The sequence below is a fragment of the Nasonia vitripennis genome, chromosome 5 (assembly GCF_009193385.2).
Source record: "Nasonia vitripennis strain AsymCx chromosome 5, Nvit_psr_1.1, whole genome shotgun sequence".
Taxonomy (NCBI): domain Eukaryota; kingdom Metazoa; phylum Arthropoda; class Insecta; order Hymenoptera; family Pteromalidae; genus Nasonia; species Nasonia vitripennis.
Window position 1 is genome coordinate 3,205,474 of NC_045761.1, and position 24,496 is coordinate 3,229,969.

The 24,496-nt window shown below is 47.3% G+C and overlaps 3 protein-coding genes across 4 annotated transcripts in view; 1 reads left to right on the forward strand and 2 right to left on the reverse strand.

The window, feature by feature from the left end:
• LOC100123509 (calmodulin-like) overlaps window positions 1-11,648 on the reverse strand; it is a 46,420-nt gene extending 34,772 nt beyond the window's left edge. Inside the window, exon 1 of the mRNA XM_016986798.3 lies at window positions 11,226-11,648. Coding sequence (XP_016842287.1) covers window positions 11,226-11,228 — 3 coding nt within the window. The 5' untranslated portion in view covers window positions 11,229-11,648. The remainder of the gene's footprint in view (window positions 1-11,225) is intronic.
• A 6,054-nt stretch (window positions 11,649-17,702) lies between these two features.
• Window positions 17,703-19,645, reverse strand: Dip3 (dorsal interacting protein 3). Its single transcript, NM_001134317.2, has 3 exons — window positions 19,123-19,645; window positions 18,840-19,008; window positions 17,703-18,541 (listed from the first exon to the last, which is right to left on the reverse strand). Exons 1-3 carry the CDS (start codon window positions 19,304-19,306, stop codon window positions 18,115-18,117), a joined length of 780 nt encoding a protein of 259 aa, NP_001127789.1. The 5' UTR covers window positions 19,307-19,645; the 3' UTR covers window positions 17,703-18,114.
• A 1,446-nt stretch (window positions 19,646-21,091) lies between these two features.
• On the forward strand, window positions 21,092-24,445 carry LOC100120312 (sodium/calcium exchanger regulatory protein 1). Of its 2 annotated transcripts, none has more exons than XM_001608003.6 (3): window positions 21,092-21,347; window positions 23,757-24,028; window positions 24,128-24,445. In XM_001608003.6, the coding sequence occupies exons 1-3, from the start codon at window positions 21,275-21,277 to the stop codon at window positions 24,179-24,181; spliced, it is 399 nt and encodes a 132-aa protein (XP_001608053.1). In that variant the 5' UTR covers window positions 21,092-21,274; the 3' UTR covers window positions 24,182-24,445. The 2 variants fall into 2 exon arrangements, with proteins under 2 accessions (XP_001608053.1, XP_001608047.1); XM_001607997.6 differs by lacking the exon at window positions 21,092-21,347 and adding an exon at window positions 22,782-23,544.
• The last annotated feature ends 51 nt before the right edge of the window (window positions 24,446-24,496 follow it).

Sequence of the window (24,496 nt, forward strand, 5' to 3'; positions counted from 1 at the left end):
AATGGTTTGAATGCGCTCTGTGAGTTATGGTCGATGCAGGTTCCGTTAATATGGAAGCTTCGTGCTCGAATTTTGAATCCGATTAGACGGTCGGAGTGGTGGGAATTTTTAAAATTTCAGCGAAATAAAATCGGACTAAGCTTTCTACGACCTTCTTTCGAGGAGATCAACCATATGACCCTTGGGAATCACCGAGAGCAAAAGTGACTACTTCAGTAGCCTCGTCGTAAAGAACAGAAGAAGACACTGACGCGACGACGACGTCAGTTTGCAAAGGCGCGAAGCGAATCCGTCGAAACAATCCACTTTATTCGTCAAAGCCCTCCTCCTCTCCGTGCACACAGAGAGTGCAGTTGATCTCGATCGATTTTTACAGCGTGGATTCGTCTGATTGAAATCCTCGCCGTGTACACCCACGCACTTTTTTTGCCTCGTAGCTGCAGTCTTTATCCACGAGCGGAAATTGGAAGAGAGCCGATGAAAAATGCAGAGGAAGGTATGCTAGCGTGCATCGATGAACAGAGAAAGCTGTAGTAGGTATACGAGGTGAGATACGGATCGAAGCCGAGGCGGAAAAAGTATCCACACGCGGCAGCGCGACTTTGCATACGGAGATTGGACCGAGTCATAGTCGCTGTGTCACGAAGGATTGTAAATAAAGGGGCGCCGTCGTACCTTTGAGAGAATTGAATAAGAGCGCTATCGCGAGAGAAGAGTATTGCTTCTGAAAACGCGCGTCTACGCGTTATATTTTTTGTTTTGCTTCAGAGCGAGAGAATGAATTTTCCGAAAAAGGCGAGTATCGAGAGCGCGGTCTCATTGAATATCCATAATTCGAGAGAGAAAGAGAAAATATATGGCCGATAGCCGCGAGGCTGTATCGGAGATTCGAAAAGGTAGCTGGAATCGCGCGTCGCTTCTTCTCCCATTCTTGCGAGGGAACAATGCTCGCTCTCTCAGCCCCCGCCGTGATATTATAAGGAAGAAGAGCTGTATAGACCATAAGCGAGCGAACGATCATCAAAACGTCAACAATGAGATAACAGTAGAGAGTCGCGGCTAAGAATAAAAGTCGAGTACACACACGGTCATCTCTCGACTCCTTTACGGCATTTTTCCGGTTATTATTCTCGGGAGCAGCGGTCGAGCGCGAAAATCCTCAGCGGCCGGGGGTAGATCTCGTCGGCACGGTCGATTGGTATGCATGAGCTTGTTCTATAAGGAGGCGATAGTCCACACCCCCACGGTTTTCCGTCGCTAGCAGCGCGTAAGCCTCTTACCCGCGCGGCTTGAGTTTGTACCGTCTTAACTTTGCGCTATACTGCCGTCTTTTTCTCTCCGTTCTTTCCTGCTTTGTTCCCAAGTCCTGCGACTTTTTCGAAATTGTTTTCCTCGTTTTACACAGCCATCTAGGGAAGACAAATGTGCTAAAGTAGAAGGCGTGATCGCGTAAATAGCTGTTAAATTGGTTTTAATCGGACGGTTCGTCTCTGATCTACATACACAACAATGCGGAACAATCCCACGGGCCGGTGAACTCGTCGGCATATCGCGCCTCTGATATCGACACCACCGCGGAGCCGGCTCGAACCGCAATCCGCAGTATAGCCCGAAAACAATCGGCTGTCCACCGCGAAAAAGAAAATCTCTGTCACTCGACGCTCTCTCGCCGACAGCTCTCGCGAAATAAAAGAAAATCTCTCTCCTCCACTACCGCCGAGTTTTATACAGACCGCAACTCCTCTTACCTTTCACACGCGCGCGCAAACGAACATGTAAATTCGCTGTCGCCGTCGCTGTTGTCTTGTTAACGCTTGCATATGAGCTGCGCCGAGTTCATTAGGTAGTCAAACGAGAGCTGCGGGTATCAAAATTTCAGAGCTTGTCAGAGAACAACCGAGGTCTTGAGCAAGATTTTCGGGATTTCCTATCCTTATCGTTGCCACTGCAGCGCTACTATACGCGACTCGCATTATTTACCATGTGTATACCTGTACACGTAAGGCTACAGCCGGGCTTAATGAGCAGAAGAGGTGGCCGTAAGAGTTTATGCGCGGATTAGCCGGACGGGACATCGGCAGCGCTGTAATAGGGAACAGCCATGGTTCTGCTATATACATATAAATACTTATATACAGTAGAAAATAGCATAAGAATACGTTCATAATAAATAAATGAATTATTATGTTTGAATAGTTTTTAAAACGGCAGCTCTCCAATATGGCGGTTCAAAGGATGAAGATCTAACCTAACACACGGGCACATTTGAGTACATAAATTCAAAAACAACAAGGTTATTTTATGTATTAAAATTTACATACGTTTATACATCCATATATATTTTCATCCTTTGCGCCGTCATATAACGTATCATTAGGAAACTCAATTTTCAAAACAATATTATTTAACAAATATTGCAGTAAAAGTTGTGACTCTTGTACTATTGTGTAAGATTTATCCTTAACTTTATTTTAAAAAAGGTTTTAAAAATCATGCCTGTTCCCTATTGAAAATCGCGCGCTTCGTACTTCCGGAAAAGCTACGACGATCAAACGATTCGGTTTACACAGCTGTGCTCGTAATGGGTTAATCAGGGAGGCAACGAGCAAACTTTTCATTCATCAGCGCCGATCTTTGAAAGCTCCCGTCATCGCGCGTACGCGCGCGCAAGCGGCAACAAGTAACGACGCGGACGCGCAAGCTCGGAATCTCCGACACAGGGACGACGAAGTTCAAGCTCGACGACGGATGTTTGGCCAATCGATCTTTGCGCGCAGTTGACTCAGCCACACGAGCCCGACGTGTAAGGGGATCCATCCAGTTTACGTACTCGGGGGAAACGATTCGTTATAGAAAAAAAAAAAAAAAAAATTATCGCCCATCAACCTCCGACCGTACTCGGTCGATTCTACTGCCGGAAAATAAACATAGAAAAGTTGAAGCTCGCCAGTCGAAAGCGACTTGATACATGCGGCGATAACGCGCGAACAGACCGCGGTAGCGATGAAAAATTACACAGCGCGCACACCTGAAGCTCTTGGCCTTATCCGAGTTCCAGTTCGACGTTATTTATGAAGTGCACGTCGCACATACGCGCCCTCTGTCTAACCGCCGTAATGAATACGTCTCTTCTCCCCCGCCGTTGTCGTCTTGCGAAGTCGTGCTTTTGACAGTTAAACTCGCGACAAGTTTTCCTCCATACAGAGATATCCCTCGGGGCTACAACGCGAAGAAATTCCATCCACTCCCTTGATGTATCGCGTCTTTCGAAAATTTAACAACCGGACGCAGCTGAAGCGCGAGGTGAATTTTTGGCTGGCTCGAGCAATTAAAAAGTTCCTCAGGAATCCCAGACAAGCGGAAACGAGTGGGAGAAAAAAAATCACCCACGCCTTGTGCCTCGTCATTTGTCCCCGCTCTAATAACTCGCCTGCGCGCGCGCGCGCGCGTGAAAGAAAAAAAGGACTAGAGCCGTGCATTCACTCGGAATCGCCTCTCTCTAGAGAGTGTCCTATACCTAGCGCGATTATGATTTTTTTCTCATCCCTAATTGGAATTCGAAACGGCGCGCATCGTGCAAACTGCTCTCACAGCTCACTCACGTACGTAGCGGGCTGTATATACGTATATATAACGTACGCCGACCTGGATTCTCCGGCTCACAAAGACACAGATCTCTGCCGGCGAATAGGATCGTCAGCCTCGAAAAATGCCGCTCGTTCTCGTTTCCCCCTCTCGACACTTTTCAGATTTTCCAAAGACGGATATGCCGCGCGCGCCCATTCTCTCTCTCTCTCTCTCTCTCTCTCTCTCTCTCTCTCTCTCTCTCTCTCTCTCTCTCTCTCTCTCTCGAGCTACGCGAGCGCGAGTTAAGAACGAAGCGCGAGAATAGCAAAAAGCGCAGTCGCTATGAGAAAAGGCAGATTCGCGCGAGAAAAATGAAGAAAGCTTCGTTTCGCGTCTCGGTGATTTATGACGCAGAGACCCGACTAAAATGCGTAATTAATGGCCGCTTATCGGCAAGAAAAGCCAGGTATCGTACACACGGCAAGTGCAGGGAGAGCGAATGCGAATGAAAAACGATTTTTCGACAAAAAGTAGCGCCAAGGAGCGAGAACTTCGAGACGTTCCGCAGCTGAGAGAAAGTCTCGCGCGCGATTTAGTGCGCGGGCCGCCGCTTTTTCCCGAAAAGACTACCTCGAGAGATAACGATTTTCTCTCTCTCTCTCTCTTTCTCGGCTGTGCGATCGTCGTAAATCTCGAAATTTCCAGGTGAAGAATAAGCGTTTAACTCGTACGTGTCTCGGCCCAGGTATTCTCTGAACTTCAAGCAAGAGGAGGACGGAAGTGAAAGCTTTCTCTCGACAGTCAACAAGCGGCACATAGTATCTCAAAGAGCGCACTACGGCATCCACAAGGCACGCTCGTAACCGGAGGCGCTGCATAAGTTACCGTAACCGCGCACGGCACGCGCTGATGTACACACTGGGGATAAAAAAGGGTCGCCAAGCTGCAGCGCCAGTTGAATCGGGATTCGCGCGTTGGGTAGTTGATTCATTGCGCGAGACATCGTGAATTATTCCCTAAGTGCTAGGGGGTAAAGAGAATCCCATATAACGGGGATGAAACGCGACGCGATCGCCCGTCGCTTCTATATTAGTAAAACAATATTGCATCGCGTCTGTATAAACCGTCCGAGCCTCCGTTTGTTCACACAATAACAGCCGAGTGTATGCACGGGAAATTCCCTAAAATAAACACGGCTTCAATGGCATCTGATCCGCTGCGCCACTTTGTCGATTTTCTTTATATTTACACACACACACACACATACGTTGCGGTATGCCGAGAGCTGCTTTGAACGAGCCGACTTAAAAGCGGCAAACTTTCAGCGCGCGAGTAATAATAGATTTTTTTATTCGCCCCAGTAGAAGCCGCTCTCAATATAAAGCAGACTCGCGATGTAAATAGCGGCGAATCTAATTGAAAAATTTTCAACCTATCACTTCTGAAACACACGCGCGCAGCGCGGAAAAAGCGTTTAAAGCAGTGTATTAACTAACGAGATAAGAGAGATATTATTAATCAGCGCTCGGCGCGAAAACGAAGAAATATAGAGCCGGATCTGTTATTATAACTCGAGTGCAGCGCGGGCTCCAAGCTCGTTTCGCTTAATCGATTTCCATAACTTTTCATCAGCCTCGATCGGATGTGAAAAATTTAAGCCGTATGCGCGCGAGCTTCTGTCTGTATACGCGACACAGGGCTGAAGTACTGATGCACTAGAATAGTAAAAAAATCGCGAACGAGCTCAGGCACTCATTCGGAATCCATTTCGCTACGGTACAATGCTATACGTATCCGACATGTAACGCGAGAGGCAAACTAAAAGCCATTTTAAATATTCATTAGGAGCAAGTGCGCGCGACGACGTTTCGTATATACTCGGATGTATTCAATTCGGCGCTTCTCATATTCTCACTCCTGGAGCTCGTTAAATTTCTCCGGGGACTCGTTTCTCGCCTCGAATTAAAAAATCCATGCGCACAATTTAAAGTGTACACTTTTCAAGTGCATTACAAAGACACTGCGTTGTTGCTCTTCCCGGCAAAGGCAGGCCGTAAAAAGCGCGCGGAGAGAAAGACGTAGCCGCGGCACTTACAAAAATGCTCTCCTCTCGCGTACACCTACTTTCGCGATGCGCACTTCGGCTAAGAGCTTGCACGGGGTTTTGATTCTTCCCTGTATTCTCACTTTGAATCCGAGAAGAGTGCGTTTGTCGAAAGAGCGACGAGTTGGTATAAATAGAATTATTCTTCCATAGCTCGGGGAAAAGTATAAGCTTCGTCTCATCTCTGCCAAATTACCCGACGCTCTCAGTGGAAATACGTCTCGGCTTCCATTCGTCCAGCGTCAGTAGTATATACGTATATGAGCTTGCGAGTAGGTTGAATTCTATTTTCGAGCAGACTCGAGGCTTCCGCGTGTATACACACACGCGACGCGGCTAATAATCAACAATGTAGCTGCAAGCGCGCACGAGCTTCTCTCTGTGCAGCTTCAACTTCTGTTATGCGCGTAATCTTTCTCCCCGACGTTTTGTTTTTACGTCCTGTACGTATACCTCCACACGGCAGCGGCTCGCTAGCTCTTGTATTTTTCACGACGATCAATAGGACACGGCTTTCTTGCGCGTGATGCCCTGCGTTGATGATGCGTGCGCTGACGTGTGCTTGATTACAAATGATCATTGATCATTTTATTAATAATCATTCTACAATTTTCTTATAATCTTGTGAAAAAGGGAACAAACGAGCTTTCCAAGAAAATTCTCCAAAGCAAACAACGTACGATCAAAAAACCCAAATAGTGTTCAAAACTAACCACACATACGAGAAGGAACACAAAGCATCACAGCCGCGCAATGGCTCCAAGTCAGGCCGCAGCAAAGCTTGCGCGAGAGCTGCGTGCGGAGCTTTCGAATCGCTCTGCAGGATAAAGAGAGGATACCTACTCGCTCATCCTATAATGCCGCTGCTACAGCAGTCGGAGCATCGATTTAACGCGCGGATCTCGATGTAGGCCGAGGCTGTGTTGTGCCTTTGTGTTGCGTATACATAATACTGCACCAAGCGCACTGATCCTTCGACGACGAAAGATGATGTCGCGTGCGGGGGCAGACCGTAGGATCGATCGTCGCTTTTAGTTTGGCTTTTTGTTGAGAGATTTGGCGGAATAGGCCGAGTTTGTGTATCAGTCCGGCTTTTGTTTCGTCTGATGCTAGAGCGAGATTAGTTCGCAGTGCGGGCGTAGAAATACAGACGTCGAGCGAGAGAGTAAACTTTTTGAAATTTGAGCTTGATCCATTCGCGCAGAGGCAGCGATCAAACGGAAAATTTCATTTTCGGGCTTGTTGACGCGTTGCGCTTTTTTAAATACATTATTTACACAGCCTTCTGTGCGCGAAAGCTCGGAAAGGACAAACAACAAACGCGCGTTTAGTCTATACAGCTCGTATAGAAAATTGGCCGTCGCGCTCGCGGGCGTGGGGAACTTCGACGCTGTGCAAGCTCGGTCTCGCGGGAGATTCGAAAATTAAGCTCAACCCGATCGTGACCTTCGACGACGCGGCGCACCATACGCATAGTCCCTCGAGAACGAGTCGTCCCCGTAGCTCCGGCCTGATTGCCAGCAACAGCCGAGGCTTTTGTCGTATTTTTCAACGGAATCCCATTCTTTCGCGATTGCTCTCGGCGCTCGACAATAGGTTGCAGGCTTTATTTCGTATTCCGAGAATTTCATTGCGTGCGCGCCTCGATTTTCTTTTACGGGTCGAAATTAGGCGGGAAAACATCAGGCGCTATTCGATTTTCAGTCCGAAGGTGCGGGAAGCGTGAAAAATTTTTATATCGACGGATACGTCCATTTGGGAAAAATTGCTTCTTGGCGCATACTCTCGCCCCGTGTAACGAAACGTGAGAGTCCAGCGAGGAATTGCGGAGTAGTTTCTCAGCGGTACAGCTGGCGTATTTCGCGACTTCTCTCAAACAGATGTCAGTTATTAAAAGTTTTCGCTTTTTTCCCCCTCGCTCACGCTCGTGTACACGTACGTGCCTCAAGTTTCTGTTTGCTTTTAATTCATCACGCGCTCTAGCTCTTATTTTAGTTTCTTCTCGCGCAAACTCCTGCTATACGTATTTGGTTTGCGAAAACTCGTGTTTAGTTGATTTTTCTCTTTTCCCAATACGTTCGGAGACTCGCGACTAAGTCTCTTAAATTATACCGACGATTAAATTAATCTGGTTATCTCCCACAATTCAAAGCGCGCAAACTTTTCGCGCGCGTACTATTTTCACTGCACGAGCCGCAACGAAGTCGCAAAACTTTAGCGCAAAAATAGACAGCCGGATACCTGCGTTCATTAAAAAAGTGTTCCCCCCGCACAATGAACGCCAATATAAACGCGCGCGTCGGCCGAAATACGAGCGGCGCGTATTGCATGACAAAGGCTCTCTCTCTCTCTCTCTCTCTCTCTCTCTGCATGAGATATCGGATTGCAGCGCGTTTCACTTGCTAAATTCGCGCATACATGTTCGCTTCGGCCGATACGATTGTCGCGGCGTAAAAAGCGTATACATCAGGGCTGGCGAACGTGGCTGGAATAATTTCGAGGTGGCTCTCCTTGCAGCTGGGCGAATCGAAGGCAAGATTGAGTTAAGAATCCGAGGGCTTGTTATTTGCAGATGTGCGTGCATCGATCTTTACGAGTTATACGGGCGGAATAATTCACGCCGGAGCGAGCGCCAATGGCGATGCTTATTAAAAATTCTCCGTAGTAGGATATTCCGGAAAGCGGATAGAATGTGCGTATTATGCGCACCTGAGCACAATGCGTCAGCTACGAGGGAGGGGAAATAAGTCGAGAGAGAGAGAGAGGATCCGGAGTGCGTTACAGAGTTGTAAAGTGTTCAGCCCTGAGATGTTGAACTACTATACGGAGGAGGAGGAGGAGGCGTATCCTCGTCGTCGTTATTCAGCGTGAGGATTTGAATTTTCTTATAATACCCGGAATCCTACGGTATTCCACTCTGGCAATTTCCAAAGCGTAAAGTCTTTATGCACACACGTATAAAGCTATTATACACAGCCGCGAAGCTCATCGTTCCAAGAAACAATCCCTCGCCGTGTCTATACCGAGACTATACGTTTAATCGCTCGGTAACTCGTAGTCGCTCACGGTTAATTCTTTACGGTAAAGAATAAATTATACGTCGGTTTCGCAATTTCGCTGCATAGCTAAAATATTTCCAAAGCAGCGGCGGAAAAATTCGAGCCATGAAAAATAAAGTCCTCCAACGATGAGAAGGACAACATCGCGTGCGGGAGGAATGAAAAGAGACGAGAAAAAATAACGAAAAGACGCGGGGAGAGAGCTTTAAAGCTCGGCCCGTACGAACAAAGCCGGCCGCGGAGAGAAATCTGAATTTTTACAGTCTACAAATCATGGCTCGGGCCAATCGTTTCCCCTCGTCGTTCTCTTCCGCGGATAGTCCTGTGTTATTCATACACAAATTTTTTCCCCTCCATCGTTCTTGCGCACCCGGCGTAAAAAGGCCCTCTCTCTCTCTTTTTTATCATTGGTCGTGCGCCATCGGAATGACATAATTTCGCAGTGTCGCTCGTCGTCCGCAATTGAATTTACAATCGGAAAATAAAGCCTGTTAGTGTGGAAAATCGTATGCAAACACGGCGCGAAATAGTCCGGCTGGTGTCGTATGGAGGAGGGAGATATCCATTTGAAATTTATATCGAGTCTCCGTTGTTCGTATACTTCGGACTAATGAATCATTCGATCCAGTCTCGCCCACGAGCTTGAATAAATTATATTCCGCGAAATATAAATGAAATGCGCTGGGCGCTGATTACCGCTGTTACTTTACGAGATTATCGTATATTAAGTACAGTTCCGTGTTTCGAGAAATGAAAGTCATTCACGTTAATTAAATTCCAGAAGGATGTCTATTACAGGTCGCGTAAACGGCGATTTTTCGCCATATAATCGTGTCTGCCCCAACTCGTCTTTTACTACTCGAACGTCGATGCTTCAAGACGCGCACAAAGGAATCCCAAACAGAGACTGCAACAACACCGCGTCGAGAGAAATAATCCAGTCCCGGCCCTGTTTTTCGAAAAAGCAGCACTAGGAGCTAGAGAAAGAGACGAGATTACGGCGCATAATGGAGTGCAAACAGTCGGCGGCCAGCACACGTCTAATTGCGTGCAATTATACCCGCGGCGCAGCGCGAAATAAAAACCGGGAGCGTACGTATGAACGGCACAAAGGCGCAAATCGCTTCATCATTATTGCAACGCGTTTCCCGCGCGCGCGCTCGAGGATATAATCTCCCCATTATCCACGCGTCGACGCTCGCAAGCTCTGATTATGTGTTATAACTGGGAGTCGGCGATTTCGCGCGCTGGAGTATACGATGTCCTTTCAGCGAGATCGGCTAATGCGCCACGTCGTCGTCGTCGTCGACGTCCTGCCGTCACTTTCCCGGGATATGTGCGCGGAGACGTGAGGCTGCGTGGACGGCAGTACTTTTCTGCCGTTATTATACGCTCGTGAGCGAGTATGTTATAGCCTTTGTGTCTATATGACCCGTCCGCGGAGCTGACGACAAATTTTGATTGGTTTTAATTGTGCAGCCGCTCGAGCTTCGCGCCGTGCTTTTGGAATGTCTGCATATCTGGGTGGATAGAGAGATGAGAGGTTGTACGACGAGATTATTAAATGACATACACGGTATTCCTATTGTACCGATATCTGCTTAATGATTCAGAGGAATTTTTACACGAGCCATTTTTCGCGGGTATTCCAATATCGGCCTATTTTTTGCCCTCCCCTTTCGCACAAAAACGCTTATAATTAAATTAACGGTATTCCAATGAAAAGAGACTGAAAAATATTCCAGTTGCAACGCAGCGCGCGATAATCCTGTATAGAGTAAGCCGCTGAAATCCACGTCTCTCGCACGCAAGTCGAGTAGCCAGGTCGAAAGCCTTGATAATTCGCCTGTTTGCTCGCCGGCCGAACCCATCGGCTGCGCTTATTCGTATAATGAGTGACGGCTCCTGTATATACCTTCGATCGGCCGATACTCTCTTCGAATACCCGAAGAAGAGCTTTTTATGGTATAACGACTATTGTTAATCAAATTCTGCGCTGCATCGCGCTGGGGTTTAGAAATATATAATAAAGCTCGCCTACGATGCTTTGTGCACACTACACTGGATCGCGATCGGCTTTGAGTATGAGCGAACGCGGGGAATCGAGTTTGCCGTTTTTATGCGGCTCTTCTGAAACTTTTATTAATAAACTTGTAACCATATGGATGTGCGGTTTGTTCTCGCTGGAATACGGTGCAATATTGTATTTCGATTTCAACGCGAATTTCGTTAGAATTGGCCTTTATATTTGCCTTGAATATAATTTTATTCTATTGAAAATCTATTGAAAACGGCTACAAATTACACATCTCGGATAGAATATACAACAAAATTCCAATTCTCGCGACTTCGCACCAGTATATCGGTTCGAAACTGCGCAATTTTCGATTTTCCAGACGAAACGATCACTCGAATCTCCTACACCTCGTAAAATTCCCTGCCGATTTCCACGTGGAAATCGGCGGTTGCGCGCGGGCGGCACACTGGGAACTCACCATGAGCAGCTTGACTTTGTTAACCAGCGGGGATGTCGTCAGAAACTTGTTGACGGCGGTCAATATTTTGCCTTCCAACGTGGCAGCGTCTCCGGCGTCTCTTCTGTCTTGCGAGCATCCGGGCCCGATGTCGCCGCCGCCGCTGCCAGCCGCAGCACCCGCAGCGCCCGACGTCGACACACCACGTTCTCGCCAGCGGCTCCTTCGACCTCTTTTGCTCCGCTTCTTCCCCCTGCCCCTCGTATTGTTCTGACACTCGCCGAATAGCTACTGTACACGCGCACTGGTCTCGCCTACCATATCCATGCTCGAATCGCGCACTGAATAAGTAAGTATAGTGTACAGGTTTGTATGTGTGTATAGAGCGTGTATGGGCGATCGGTTCAAGTCGCGGACTCAACGGCGACTGAGCCGCGCGGATGCTGCTGGCGCCGCGCGCGCGAATCTCTCCCTCTGCACCAGGGGAGGTGGGAGGGAACCTGCGCCGCTCTTGCTCGGCAGAATGAACGCCCGCCGACTGCTCTGCTGCGTAACTCTTTAGCCTCGCGGTCTCTACATACTACTGCGCTACAACTCTGCGTAGTATTACACGGCTCTCCATCTGCGGGCAAAGAGCGAGAGCTTTTTTTCGAAAGGTCCGCAGAGGTCTTGTTTCGAGAGGCTATAGTCGGGGCGGCGTTGTGTACACGGGAGTCGGGTGGGATAATGCGCGCGACGAGCAGTTTGTCATCGTTGGGGGATTACGTGTAAACGCCTGAGACCGGAGGATTAAGGCGAATACCGGGCTCGCTCCCATTAACGATTGACGGCGGTGCAGTCGCTGTTTTTGAAAAGTGCGGACATGAAAACGTGCTGTTTTTATTTTTTGGCTTTGACGTGCGGATCGTGGCCAATTATCGTAGATATAGAAACGCGTCTGGCTCGTTATCCGACTGTGCGCGCCGGGCTCGTTTGAAAAAACTGAAAAATATACAGTCCCTCCGACGCTATATCATCATTTGTCGAGAAAACATTTAATAAGTCACCCGGGAGTTTCGCGCAAACAGTTGGCAATTTCTCGTAGGCAAACCAGCCCGGTATATATATATATATATATATATATATATATATATATATATATCCATAGGGCAGCCAGCACTCTCGGCAAACTTATATTATACTTTTAACAGGGCTTATCGCACTTAATGAATTTAGCGCGAGAATTTTTTAATAAAACTCGTTCCCCCGCGCAGCTCTCCAGTCTCCTGCGGGACTACTCTCCGAAAGTTTAATCATTTTTCCTCATTGGATTCTCCGTATGCAAAATACACACCTACGCATCGCGGGTGTTGAACGCTTTAATAATATGTAAACACTGCCTCGCGCGAGCTCCGTATACGACTGCCCGGCTTTTACGTACTTTATACAGCCCTTTCATATACGTGTTGGTAATAAAAATTCACTCAACCAGCCGTAAAAATGGTAAAACTACTGCACGGCCGGAAGCTTATCCCCGGGCCATCCGTTGAAAACGTAATAACCCGTGAATCTTTAACACGATGTTGTACACAATTTTTTACCCCCGAAACGGTATCGCGTATACGCTAATGTAAAAATGGAAGCTCGTTTTCTTACCGGTGTAGCTCATAAAGCTCGGAGTAACGTCCGGTCGAAAAAAAAAAAACAAAACGCGCGGGACTCGTATAATTCTCGAAACGGCTATGGTACCGCCCGTTAGAGCCCTGTGATCAGCGCCACTAGTTGCGTGTGTACACGATATCGTATCCTGCACACGGTGTGTGCGGTATCCATATGCGACTGTTTTTTTTGGGAGGAAAGGAGAAAAGGTGGCTTTGCAAATGCGCCAGTTTAGCGCGCGACGCAGCTAAAAACAAATCGTCTGTACTTTCTGGGCGCGTTAGCTGCAATATTTTTCTCTGTATTTTTTCTCTTTCTCTCTTTGTCCCGTCGGGAGTTTCTAGCACAAAAGCGGATGTGAGCACAGTCAAAAAAGTTTTGATTGAAGCGACTGGTGGGCTATTAGCGATGATGGAAGAGCTTTCGGAGAGATCTGTTGATTAGTTGATTCGTACGCTATAATGCCGCTCATCCTCGTCATTTATTCAGCACGTTGCAATACCCGAGAAAAATTAAACATAAATTCATAATTCTTCACGGCACACCAACACGAGTAATTACTCCAAGAGACGAGGAAAATAAAAAATTCATTCGGCAACGTAGCTGCAGCGCAGCGTAAACTGCCGGCGCGGCTCCTTATTTCAGGAGACGCGCAGTCTCGTGTACACACACACACACACACTCTTTTCTCTCCCTTTTTCTTTCCGTCCCTTATATGTGACTCGATCCTTTCCGAGTTAACGCTTCCTCCGGTACTTTTCTCCGCGGAAACTTGACCGGGAAAAATTTCTCTGTACGCGCCTCCGGTACACCCCGGCAGCATCAAAGTTTCCGTTGTTCTTTCGGTCGAGGGACAGAAAAAAAAAACGGAGAGGTTCGCGAAACCCACTCGCGGAGATGTTCATTTATCCGTATATAAATTTGAACAAAGAAGCGCCGCTAATGCAGCCAAGCCGAAACGACAGGCGTATGTACACATCGGTAATGGAATACACCCTTGCGCGCGTAGATAAGGTAAATAGTTCGAGCGACGCGCGGCCTTAACTTTAATTGAACCGCTTCTCTCTCTCTCTCTCTCTCTCTCTCTCTCTCTCTCTCTGCTGCTGCAGTCAGTGCGAGAGCGACGGTTACAATTATATACACACTGGGAAATTTAATTGCGCTTCGCGCAATCCTTATCATGTCATAATTGACATTTAAATTTTGCTGCCTGCTTAGCGCCAACAGTTTGAAGCGTTTGTAGGTTATGTAATATGAAATCCGTATTTCTGATTCACGTTCCTTAATTCTTGTACCAGGCGACCGATTCTCAATTAAATGCTTCACAACAAAGCCCATCACTGTTTTAAGAGAGAGGATATATCGCGCGTGCTGTACAAGCGAGTTTGTACATATATAATGCTTCACATCTAAAACTCGTCCCACTTTGTGATTTTAATTATAGTTTACAGTTTCGCCGCGCGATAAATGACACTTTAATTAACCGAACAAATGAAGCAAACTTTCTTGTCTGCAGACTCGATCTGGAATTTCCGCTTCGACTCTGCCGAATGAATATCTTGTTTAATTCCGCAGCGCAACATCAGCGCCCAGTGTGTATACGCGCAGGGAAACAGGATTTTCGCACGGCGCGCGCGCGAAATTAAAACTCGCTCGGCGCAAGCTCTCGCAGCTCTGAATATACATCTAGCCCGAAAAACGTGTGCTTTAGCCTTTAATAAATAATTTCATAAAGCGCGAGCTTCTATACGAGCTTGTCGGGCTTGCGAATAAATTTTCCTCAATCTCGGAGAAAGCTGGCACATTGTCATCGAGGCGCGAGCTTTCACGACGTGACGGGCGTTTATATATACTCCTTTTTTTTCGGCAGCGACAGTATAGCCTCGGGCTCTGCGCCGAGACGAAACTCCGGAAGAATACCGGATATTTATTCAAAGGGCAAATGCGGGGGAAGCCAATTTTCCGGCTCGAAACAGACGCGGCGCTACTTTAATATCGGCATCGCTATACTCGCGAGGATCGAAGCTTAGCGCACGCGCGCTGAATAGTTTCGCTAGAATAATCGGAGAACTCGTCGGATGCTGCAGCGGAGTTTCGCTGATTGAAACGCGGCGGCCGATGTAAGGGGCGCTTTTGTTTCGAATGTTACAAGTTGATCTGCCGCGTAAGTTGCGCTGACTGATGCATTATATTTCTTTGATGCGGCTTTCGCGAGAGTTGCAACGCGACGCTGCTGCGAGTGACGCGTGCGTTGGGATCGTGTCGAATTGAGGGAAATTATTCGTTTGGAAAAATTAGTGACTACACGGACTAACGTGAAAATTTTATGCTTTCGTATGGAATTCGTGAATATTCCTCAGGATAATAACAACGCATACTTCACACCAATATACTTAAGCAAAAAAAAACTCTCAAATTGGTGAATATAACCACCATCCTACCGATTGCCCGACGCTCGTTACACATCTCCAGCGAGGCAAAAAACAATAGCGCAAAAAGCTAACAAAAACAAAGACAAGCCCTCGTCATCATCCCGACGACAACAACGATCGCGATGACAGATCGAAAGCTCCTGATCTGCGTCCCTCACGGGGCTACGCTTGCATTACTCCCCGAATAAAAAAAAGTGTGTGCGCCCCTACACATGAGCGACGCGACAGAAAAGACGGCCCGCGTGGACCGATAACGCGCGAACAAAGGCGTGGGCGCTCGCTGTATCCGCCGAGCGACTCCCTTCCGCATTGAGCGCCGGCGCATATTTATCACGGCGAATACTTGCCGTTATATTTGGTATGCGGATCGCTCGCCTCGCGCTCTATTGACCGACGCGCGAGCTTGCGCCCATAGCTCTGCACCTCGTTACATACTTGTTATCAGGTTAATTGCCGCTTTTACGGGGAGGATTTCGCGCGACACGATTTATACACACACACTCGCGGACAGGCTATCCCAGCGAGATTTTTTAGCTATGGCGTCGGAATGATGAAATTGCGTTTGTAATTTTTTATTCTCTCTGCGAGAAGTGCAGGTGGCGCGAAACGCTACACTCAAGATGAGTTTCCGGAGCGACGCGTAACTCGAGCGCAGCTCCTGATATAATCATTCTTACCCGCGTGTTCGGGAGCACATAAGTTCAAACTTGATTTGCATTTGAATTAGGCGACAACTTCTCGTCGCACTCTGCGAGCTGAGAAAAATAAAATTAGCGTAGCAGTCCTTGCTGTGCACTTGTTGAAATATCCGAGCGCGACTCGTCACTCGCGTGTAACATAAAAGACGCGCTAACGAGCGAATGAAAAAAATTTAGATTATACGTCTGATGAAGAAACATACTTTTTTTCTTTGTCGCGCGCGTCACACACCACGTGCGACGATAATTTACAAGAACTTTGCAGCCGCTCCTGGCAAGATTTCCATCTCGTTAGCCGGAAATTCGCGAGGATCAGGCGCGCGCTCGCTATAAAGTTATACCAACTGATACCGTTGAGTTATGCATCAAGCGTATACGAACTTTGATCTAAATTTCGACTCTCAGCTCCTAAATCCACTTTTCGGCATCGCGCATACATACGCGCAAGAATCGAGAACAGCAAATAATTTACGCGATACACTGCGAGAGAATTTCCACTGACAGATCAGCCAGCGACGCAGATAAGAGAGACACGCGCGTATATCCATTAAAGAGCAGTGGGCTAACGAGCTCTAGGCCGTATACATTTCGGTTATGCCACACCTTATAGACTACCGAGCCGCTGCGCATCGGATAGAACACATAAGCGGCACCTCTTGCTCTGTACTCCCCGTAAGGGTGTATCATAATTACGCCAGAGAGCTCGACTCATCGCATCAGCGCGTATAATCGAATTATAAACGAGCGACGCTTCGTCTTCCTGTTATCACCTGCGCATATCTCGCCCCGAGCTCAGAACTGTCTTTTATGCTTAGCGCAGTCGCATGTGCCATCGACGGGCTATTAGCCGAAGTGAGCGGAGAGGCGAATCTATAGAGTACAGTATCGACCCGATAGACAGGCTTTGAGAGAAAGCTTTGAAAAGACTCTCGTCGGTTTTGTTGCTGTTGGAGAAGCGCGTTCGCACACTTGTTAAAGTTTTGGCTTTCGTTTGTTTTACATTCGGAGCTTCACCCTGCCGAGAGGAATTTCAAATGCACGTGGAATTTCGGGTGTAACGTTCGTAAAACTCGAGAGAGCTCTTAGCTTTTTTCCCTCAAAGCTTCGGGCTTTTGTGAATTTTTTTTTCGATGAAAGAATCTGTACATTTGTAAACTTTTAGCGTTTTGATTGGCAGACAATTTCGATAGAAAAGAATTTTTCTTAATACGGCTGTTGTCTCTTGTCGCGGAAGGATCAATTGGTCCGATACACCATACGCTAACCGAAGATCGCCTTGCATCTCATGAAAGTGCATAAAAGTTTTAAACTCGTCATTCCAGCCGATAAAAAAGCCGAGTTTCATACGCAATCATGTACACTAGCAAAAGACGCGCGCGCGAGGGATTTTAATCAAGAGCGCGTGCTGCGAACGTTAGGAGCTTTTTGTGCTAACGGTAATATCTTCGGCAAAGTGATTGCCATAAAAACATCATTACACTCTGCGAGAGACGTGACTCTGGAAATTTATCGTTTTGATACCGAGATATATCCCATCACCGGTGCGATAAAGTGCCAGTAGTCGGCGAAGATCCGATCCGGTGGCTCGACTTTTATCGCCGCTTGTAAATATCACAGCTGCTTTTAATTCGCTTCCCGGACTTATTGAACTCGGCTACTGTAGGCGGACATATCGAACGATCGGATTTAATTTCAAAAATATCTTGGGTGTGTCAATGAAAGTCCTTGTGTATTAGAAAATAGTATTTATTGTGCGATCAAGGAAATCGCATACCACATGAAAAAGTATCTGGGTAAAATCGAGCGCGGTGCTGACATCTGGTAAATTGCTGCTCGTCGTAAGCAAACTGACGACTCGATTTCTTCCCGACCGACGGTGTATAACATTGCGTATAAGTTTTATCCAGCAAATATGCATTTGTCAGTGTACAAACACAGAATTACATCAAGTATAATCAAAAAACATTACATAGAAAAGTGACTGTAGCACGTAACGAATGTAGAAAAAATAATTTATGTTTATACAAACATTTCATCTTGAATATATATATATATTCTCTCAAACTCTCGCACATATAACACGTTTATAATTAACATCGTTCGCATAAATCTCCTATACTTAAAGTGGTCTGTCCCTAACAATCACTGACTTCCCTTGAGGGCCTGTGCAATAACTTGTTGCATCTGTATCCTGACGTCGAGCTTTTTCTCCTCGGGCAGTTTACGCATAATCGGTAACAACGACAGTAGGAACATTTTGTCATAGTCTTCCTCGTCTACTACGGATTGCTTACTCGCAAAAACACTGTTAATGGGGTCCGGGTAATCTTCGGTAGTCGATGCCATCGAGGTCTCGCAAATGGACTTGGGAAACTGCGAGTACATTGGGTCGTTCGGAATCACGACGCCCGTGTCGTTGATAACCTCATTTGGATAGTCTTCGGTGAGGCTGTCGTGCGTCAACGGCAATCCGTAATCTTCCTCCATGAGGGAGGGTGGCTGTAATGGATTCTCCTCGATATCGAGCTCCTCCTGTTTGTGCTGGGGTGCAGCGTTCGAACGCTCTATCCTGGGCGACAAGAGACAACAGCGGCGCCAATGATTATTTATTTCGTATTTTTTAAAATGACGTGCAAGCGAAACTTTAGAATGAAAAAAGAAACCAAAGCCAACACTTTTGGAGAACGGCGTTATCGATGGTGGGATTCTCTGAATGAGGGGGAGGGTTAGAGTTGCAGAAACTGACGAATCAACGTGTTATACACCAAACCATTAGCAAATCAAATGGATGAAAATCGAAAATGTGCGCATTATAAATTAAATATAAGCGATAAGCATCACAGCAAAAATAAAAAGAAAAACCTTACTTTTTGTTGGCCGCCTGTTCAGCGTTCGGCAAAAGGAACTGCAGCTGCTCGAAGTACATGTACCTTTTCCTCTTCTTTCCGCCGATCTTGTTTTTCTGCAGCTTTTGTGCCTTCAGCTCCTTCATAAAGTAATCCCGTATGTTCCTCCACTTGCCCCTCAGGATTTTCTCTGCAATAAACATCGAGTCATCAGTATGTAAGATTGTAAGTAGTAGCATCAAAATCAAAACTCGCGGGCAATCTCGTTCCACGCTGCGATGCGCCTGCGCGCCAACAAACTCACCTTCGGCGTTCTTCAGCTCGTCGGACAACAAGCGCCACTTGGGCACCATGATCTCGCAGACCTGTTCCCAGGCGTCGACCTTGGCGCCCTTGTCCAGGTACTGTTCGCAGTTGACATCGTAAATCACCGGCCGCTTCTGGATCTCGGCGATGAAGCGCTCGGTGTCGAACATCACCGAGGTCATCGCTGCTGGCCCTTCCGCACGTCGGCCGGACGTGCCGTTGCTGCTCGCTACAGCGCGGCTCTTGCCGCCCGAGGAAAACGAGTTGAACGCCGTCTTGCCGGTTTGATATATTTACAGCAGGTGGAGGTTATATCGCTGGATTTTGAGGTTAGGTGCGGAGAGCTTGAAATTTCTCACGGCGGACGATCGTGTGCGCGGCGCGGCGTCACTACTGCGGAGAAACGCATGCCAACGTCGCCGCAGCGACAGAGCGGAGTTTAGAAAGAGACGGAGAGATCGCCTGCGGTGCGGCTGCGGAGCTGGATTTTTCCGGTGGGCCGTTTGCGGCGCCGGCGGCGGCGCCAGCTACCGTTGCGCCGCGCGCGGAATCGCACGTCGTGCTGGCGCTGTTGCCAAGCGCGAGTTTTTCGATTGGCGGTGCGGAACATTGGCGGGAAATTCGAATCGGGGTTCGGCTTCCGATTGGTAAATACGTATATCTTTTGCTTGTGCTGAGAAATTGTCGTTTTTGCCCGACGATGACGTGGTATCGCGTGAGACTGCGCAAGTAGACTCGGAACAAAGAGAAATTTTCGTCGGAAGAAAACGTGGTGAATTTCTGGGTTTTCCCGTGACCATTATTTTTTAATTAAACGTCACGTATGTACGATTTCCGAGTCTCGATCATTTGTCATCCGACCGCAATGCTGTAAATATTTGAAAAAACTCCCTGCATATTTTTCAAACGATTAAAATCTTAGCGTCGTTAACGCTACAATAATAATAACCTCGAAACAAAGTCATTTTTCTTACGCAACACCTCGTTTCGAAAACTATGCACCCCGTTACGTAAAAGACACATATTTAACGAGCTGGAAAATCGCCTCTCGCATTATTCTGCATTACCAAACACAATTTCCCACCGAATAGCCTCGCGAAGCGCGCGCAGACAGGACATACATCCAAGCATAGAGATGTCGTCTTTTTTTCAATCAACCGCGCGCTGCACTCCCCCTACTCTCCTCTCGGAGAAAAATGCACTTATCGTCGTCGTCGTCATTTAAGAATGTTAAATGTTTGAGAAAGAGCGAGACGCGCCAGATACGCGCGATCAGGCGATCTGCTCTCTCCCGAGCTGTATAATTATAGAACGCGCGACCCGCGTGACTCTTCCTTTGTAATTTCATTGAGGGCCAATCAAATTTCTACACGGCTGACATACAATGTATACGGCGGATCGTAAGTACAGAGAGTAGTCCAATTCGGAAGCGCCGAAAAGGAGAGAGCGTAATCGCTCAATCGGCAGCTGTTATTCATCGTATTATAGTCAAGTTTTGAATAGGCTGCGTCGTTCGACCTTACAATGCCGGCTCCGAAATGCGCGAGATAAGGAATGTAAATAAAAGCAAAAGAAGCTTTATATATAGAGATGCCGCGCGGGGGCTCGTGCGATCGAGCGAAAGAGCTTCTTGCGAAACTCGAACGATAATAATATTCTACGCGTGAATCGGCGTATCAGCAGCATTCCTGTACCGGTTTTACAGTCCCCTATACACGGCGCTGCATCTCCTCCGACCGAATTCACACTCTTATAGAGCGCAACGAGAGTAAATGAAATAACTACGCACCGGCACACATCCAACGCGTCTACACACATATAGTTACAATAAAAGTGAAAGGAGCATAAGAGACGAGGGGGCTGATGCTCGGTGCGTGTGTCAGCGAGTTTCACATAGCCCGGGAGAGAGAGAGGAGTAGGGGAATCGAACGGCACACGGAGATGGAAGGGCGTTTACGGTGTGTGTATACTCGCGGATGGAAGAATGAAAGAAGGCGCTGGTGGTGGTGTGTTCGCGCGCGCGCGCGAACGACCGACTGCGCCGGTAGCCGGCTTAGAGGATTTTGCATTTCAAGTTCAGCCTCAGTCGCTCGAGACACGCGCCCGTGTGATATACTCGCTGTATACGTCTATAGTTGTAACTAGCCATCATGACTGAGTTTCTTGGAAAGCGCTACAAGCTCGCGACCAGCGAAAACTTTGAGGAGCTCATGAAGGCCATTGGTGAGCAAACTTTTATACTCCTCTTCTATATACCTATTTCTTCGTTCTCTGGCCTGGCTGTACGTTTCGGAGCAGCCTCTGCAACGTGGCACGCTGCGAGATGAGAGCGGCTCGGATCGATAGATAACCTCAATGGACCACGTCTCTTTATACGCACTTAAGCTCGCTCTTTCGGAAAAATAATCTCTCGCTTATATCGTAATAACGTACACTCATCGCGTAATAGTATAGCGCATATCTGCTCTGTGTTTACCGACGGCTAATGAGGAGCGAGTCGTCGCTCGCGCGAATATTCATGCCTCTGCTTTATACACCTTAATACGGCTCTCTAAGAGTCGCCTCGAGTCTGCCTCGCTGTTTCTGAGACTGCTGCGAACTCCGCAATAAAACTCTGCAAAGAATCAATACAATGACCGCCGACACCTCGTTCAGTATACACACGCACGCGCGTACAATGTACACAACGATCACGCGACGATATACTTACCGCGAGAGAAATAACAAGAGTCACGCGACGCGTTAGCCGGAATATTCGCTCGATTCGGCGAAGGGAAAATATAAAGAGGCAGAGAAGAAATCCGTTATGCATCGTAATTGCGCGAGCGGCTATAATCGAATCGGTTTTAATTCGTCGTACGGTGTGTGTGTATGCGACAATGAGTACAACGACCCGTTGCTGCTGGTGCAAAGGAGACGAAGCAATTGTCAGCCAATTTAATCCCTGGATTCATCTTGGCCGTTAATAAATCGTAATCACGAGCGCAAATGCAGCGACCCGTATCCGCTTCTGCCGGAGTCTGCAGTTCCATGTTTTCTCAGCTGCATTTCTATATACGGCAGATCATCGCACCTGCGAACGATGTAATTTCGCACAACTAGCTTCGCGCACGCGATCGTCTCCTTTGTTGATCTTTCAATTCGAAGCCAGCTCGGGTAATTTCTTCATTGCCGTGGGGTCCCGGATCTAACGGCAGCATTTCGAGGAGGCGTACAACGTTATACACTTTGCCTTCTCCGCATACGTCCGCATATGCGGGCTGAGCGCGCGGGACTTGACTCATTGCTAGGAATCTTAATGGGCGGCGAATCCGATGCTTTTTCTCTTGTCTGCATCGGATGTGACTGCGGGCAAAGAGTTATCGTCGTCGAGTTTTATAATTTTCGCGTAATTGCCGCTGCGCGCTCGATTAAGCGCGTTATCTTCGTATAACGAGTTTGACAGATCGGTATCCGGCGATAAGAGGGGAGGCGTTGCGTAAGCCCGCGAGTGTATTATTCGCGAGGAGTTGATCGAAGTGAACATTTTTATCGGCCAGACCGGCCGACCTTTGTACCTATCAATCTCGAGTTAATGACTCAATTTCGGAGGAATATTAAGTACACACCCGGCTGACGTCATACACGCGCAGACTTTTTTTTGCACGTTCTAAGCAAACAAGAAGCTCGAGCTGCTGATTATACACGGCCGCGCGACTTTATTACTTATTCTTTTCTGCGTTTGCCGAGGAAAAGCTCGTCAACTCGCGTTTGCATTACAATATACACCGAGTCTAGCGTACAATGCTCGATAATCGCAACAGTTTCTTTTGGCATATTATACTCCAGTCACGTGACAAACTTCCGAATTTCACAATTCTAAGCGAGCCCCTCAATTAAAGTTGCATCAACTCGCTCCGTTATTATAGCGCTTACTCGCAGGAGAATGACGAGTCCCACGCGCACACGCCCGCTTGTGCCGATAACGATTTCGCCGCGCAGCGCGCACACTCGTGGGATGTATCATTCTATTAATAAACTGCGACGTTTCTCGCTTTCGCGCTAAGCAACAGGTCAAACTTCACTTTCCACTCGATTCTCATGGACGACTTTATCTCCTCGTCGGCGACCTTATCGTCTTGCGCCTCTGCGTGCCTGTCGCATCGCAAACACTCGCAAAGCGTTGATTTGCTGCAGCGCGATTCGTCGGTCTCAGTGTCAATGACATGGAAGATCGATGCTCGCGATTAGGCGAGACTTATAAATTGCCGGCTCGCGAGCCGGTTTTACTCAGTCCTTGCCGAAACGCCGGTCCGCAGGTTCTTCCTATATAATCTCTCGCTCATTTCGCCGAGTCAGCTTTTAAAGATGTCGGCTTTCCTGGGTAACAAGTACAAGCTGGAGAGCAGCGAGAACTTCGACGAGTACATGAAGGGCATTGGTGAGAGACAGAGTCGCGATTTTTTTTCCCTCGTTTAATCGATCGAACAATCAATCCAAGTGATTAATCGCCGCGATTTGACTGAGCCTTATCGCCAATTATATACGTGGCTATTGTGCTAATAAATCATTTTCTCCTGCGTGCGTCACTGCAGAGAATTCGAATTTTCGAATTTTGACACGCCCTTTACATTTTGATTTTTGTTATTTCAGGTGTCGGCATGATGACCCGCAAGATGGCCGCAAGCGTGAACCCGGTCATCGAGGTGACGGAGAACAGCGGCGAGTACACCATGAAGACCCAGAGCAGGTTCAAGAACTCCGAGATCAAGTTCAAGCTCGGCGAGGAATTCGACGAGGAGACGCCCGACGGCCGCAAGGTCAAGAGCGTCATCACCCTCGATGGCAACAAGATGACTCACGTTCAGAAGGGCGAGAAGGAGACCGTCATCGAGCGAGAGTTCGGACCCACGGAAATGAAGGCTGTGAGTGATTCTCTTTTGCATTTATTTATTTTATTTATTTATTTTTTTGTACGATATTTTTGCAATTTATATTCTGACCGCTTTTTCATCGTTTCACAGGTCATGAAAGTCGACGACATCGTCTGCACCAGGGTCTACAAGCTCGAGAACTAATTCCAATGTATGGGATGTGACCGTGCGATTTTTTTTTTATACGCATATTGCATATTGTATTCTGAATGTTCTGGAGAATATATATTATAAGCTGCGAGAAATTTGGTGACATGAAGATTTCATCGAATCGGCCTGTTTAATTGTCTAATCATATTTTTTTTTTCCAAATTGCTCGTCATTCTTTTGGAATTCAGTTTCCTTCGTGTTATAAAATTTATAACGCTTGCCGTATTACATAAATAAAGTTTCTTAATTAAATTAAAACTCCGTTTTATGCTTATACTCCTGCACTTATATCCTTGTGCCTATAATTCC

Bases quoted from the DNA above. Each gene is read 5' to 3' on its own strand.
- LOC100120312 (XM_001608003.6), top strand. From the start codon at position 21,275: ATGACTGAGTTTCTTGGAAAGCGCTACAAGCTCGCGACCAGCGAAAAC. The intron at 21,348-23,756 runs GTGAGCAAACTT...TTGTTATTTCAG, and splicing joins GGAGCTCATGAAGGCCATTG to GTGTCGGCATGATGACCCGC. The intron at 24,029-24,127 runs GTGAGTGATTCT...ATCGTTTCACAG, and splicing joins GACCCACGGAAATGAAGGCT to GTCATGAAAGTCGACGACAT.
- Dip3 (NM_001134317.2), bottom strand. From the start codon at position 19,306: ATGACCTCGGTGATGTTCGACACCGAGCGCTTCATCGCCGAGATCCAG. The intron at 19,009-19,122 runs GTGAGTTTGTTG...TGTTTATTGCAG, and splicing joins CGAGCTGAAGAACGCCGAAG to AGAAAATCCTGAGGGGCAAG. The intron at 18,542-18,839 runs GTAAGGTTTTTC...CTTGTCGCCCAG, and splicing joins GAACAGGCGGCCAACAAAAA to GATAGAGCGTTCGAACGCTG.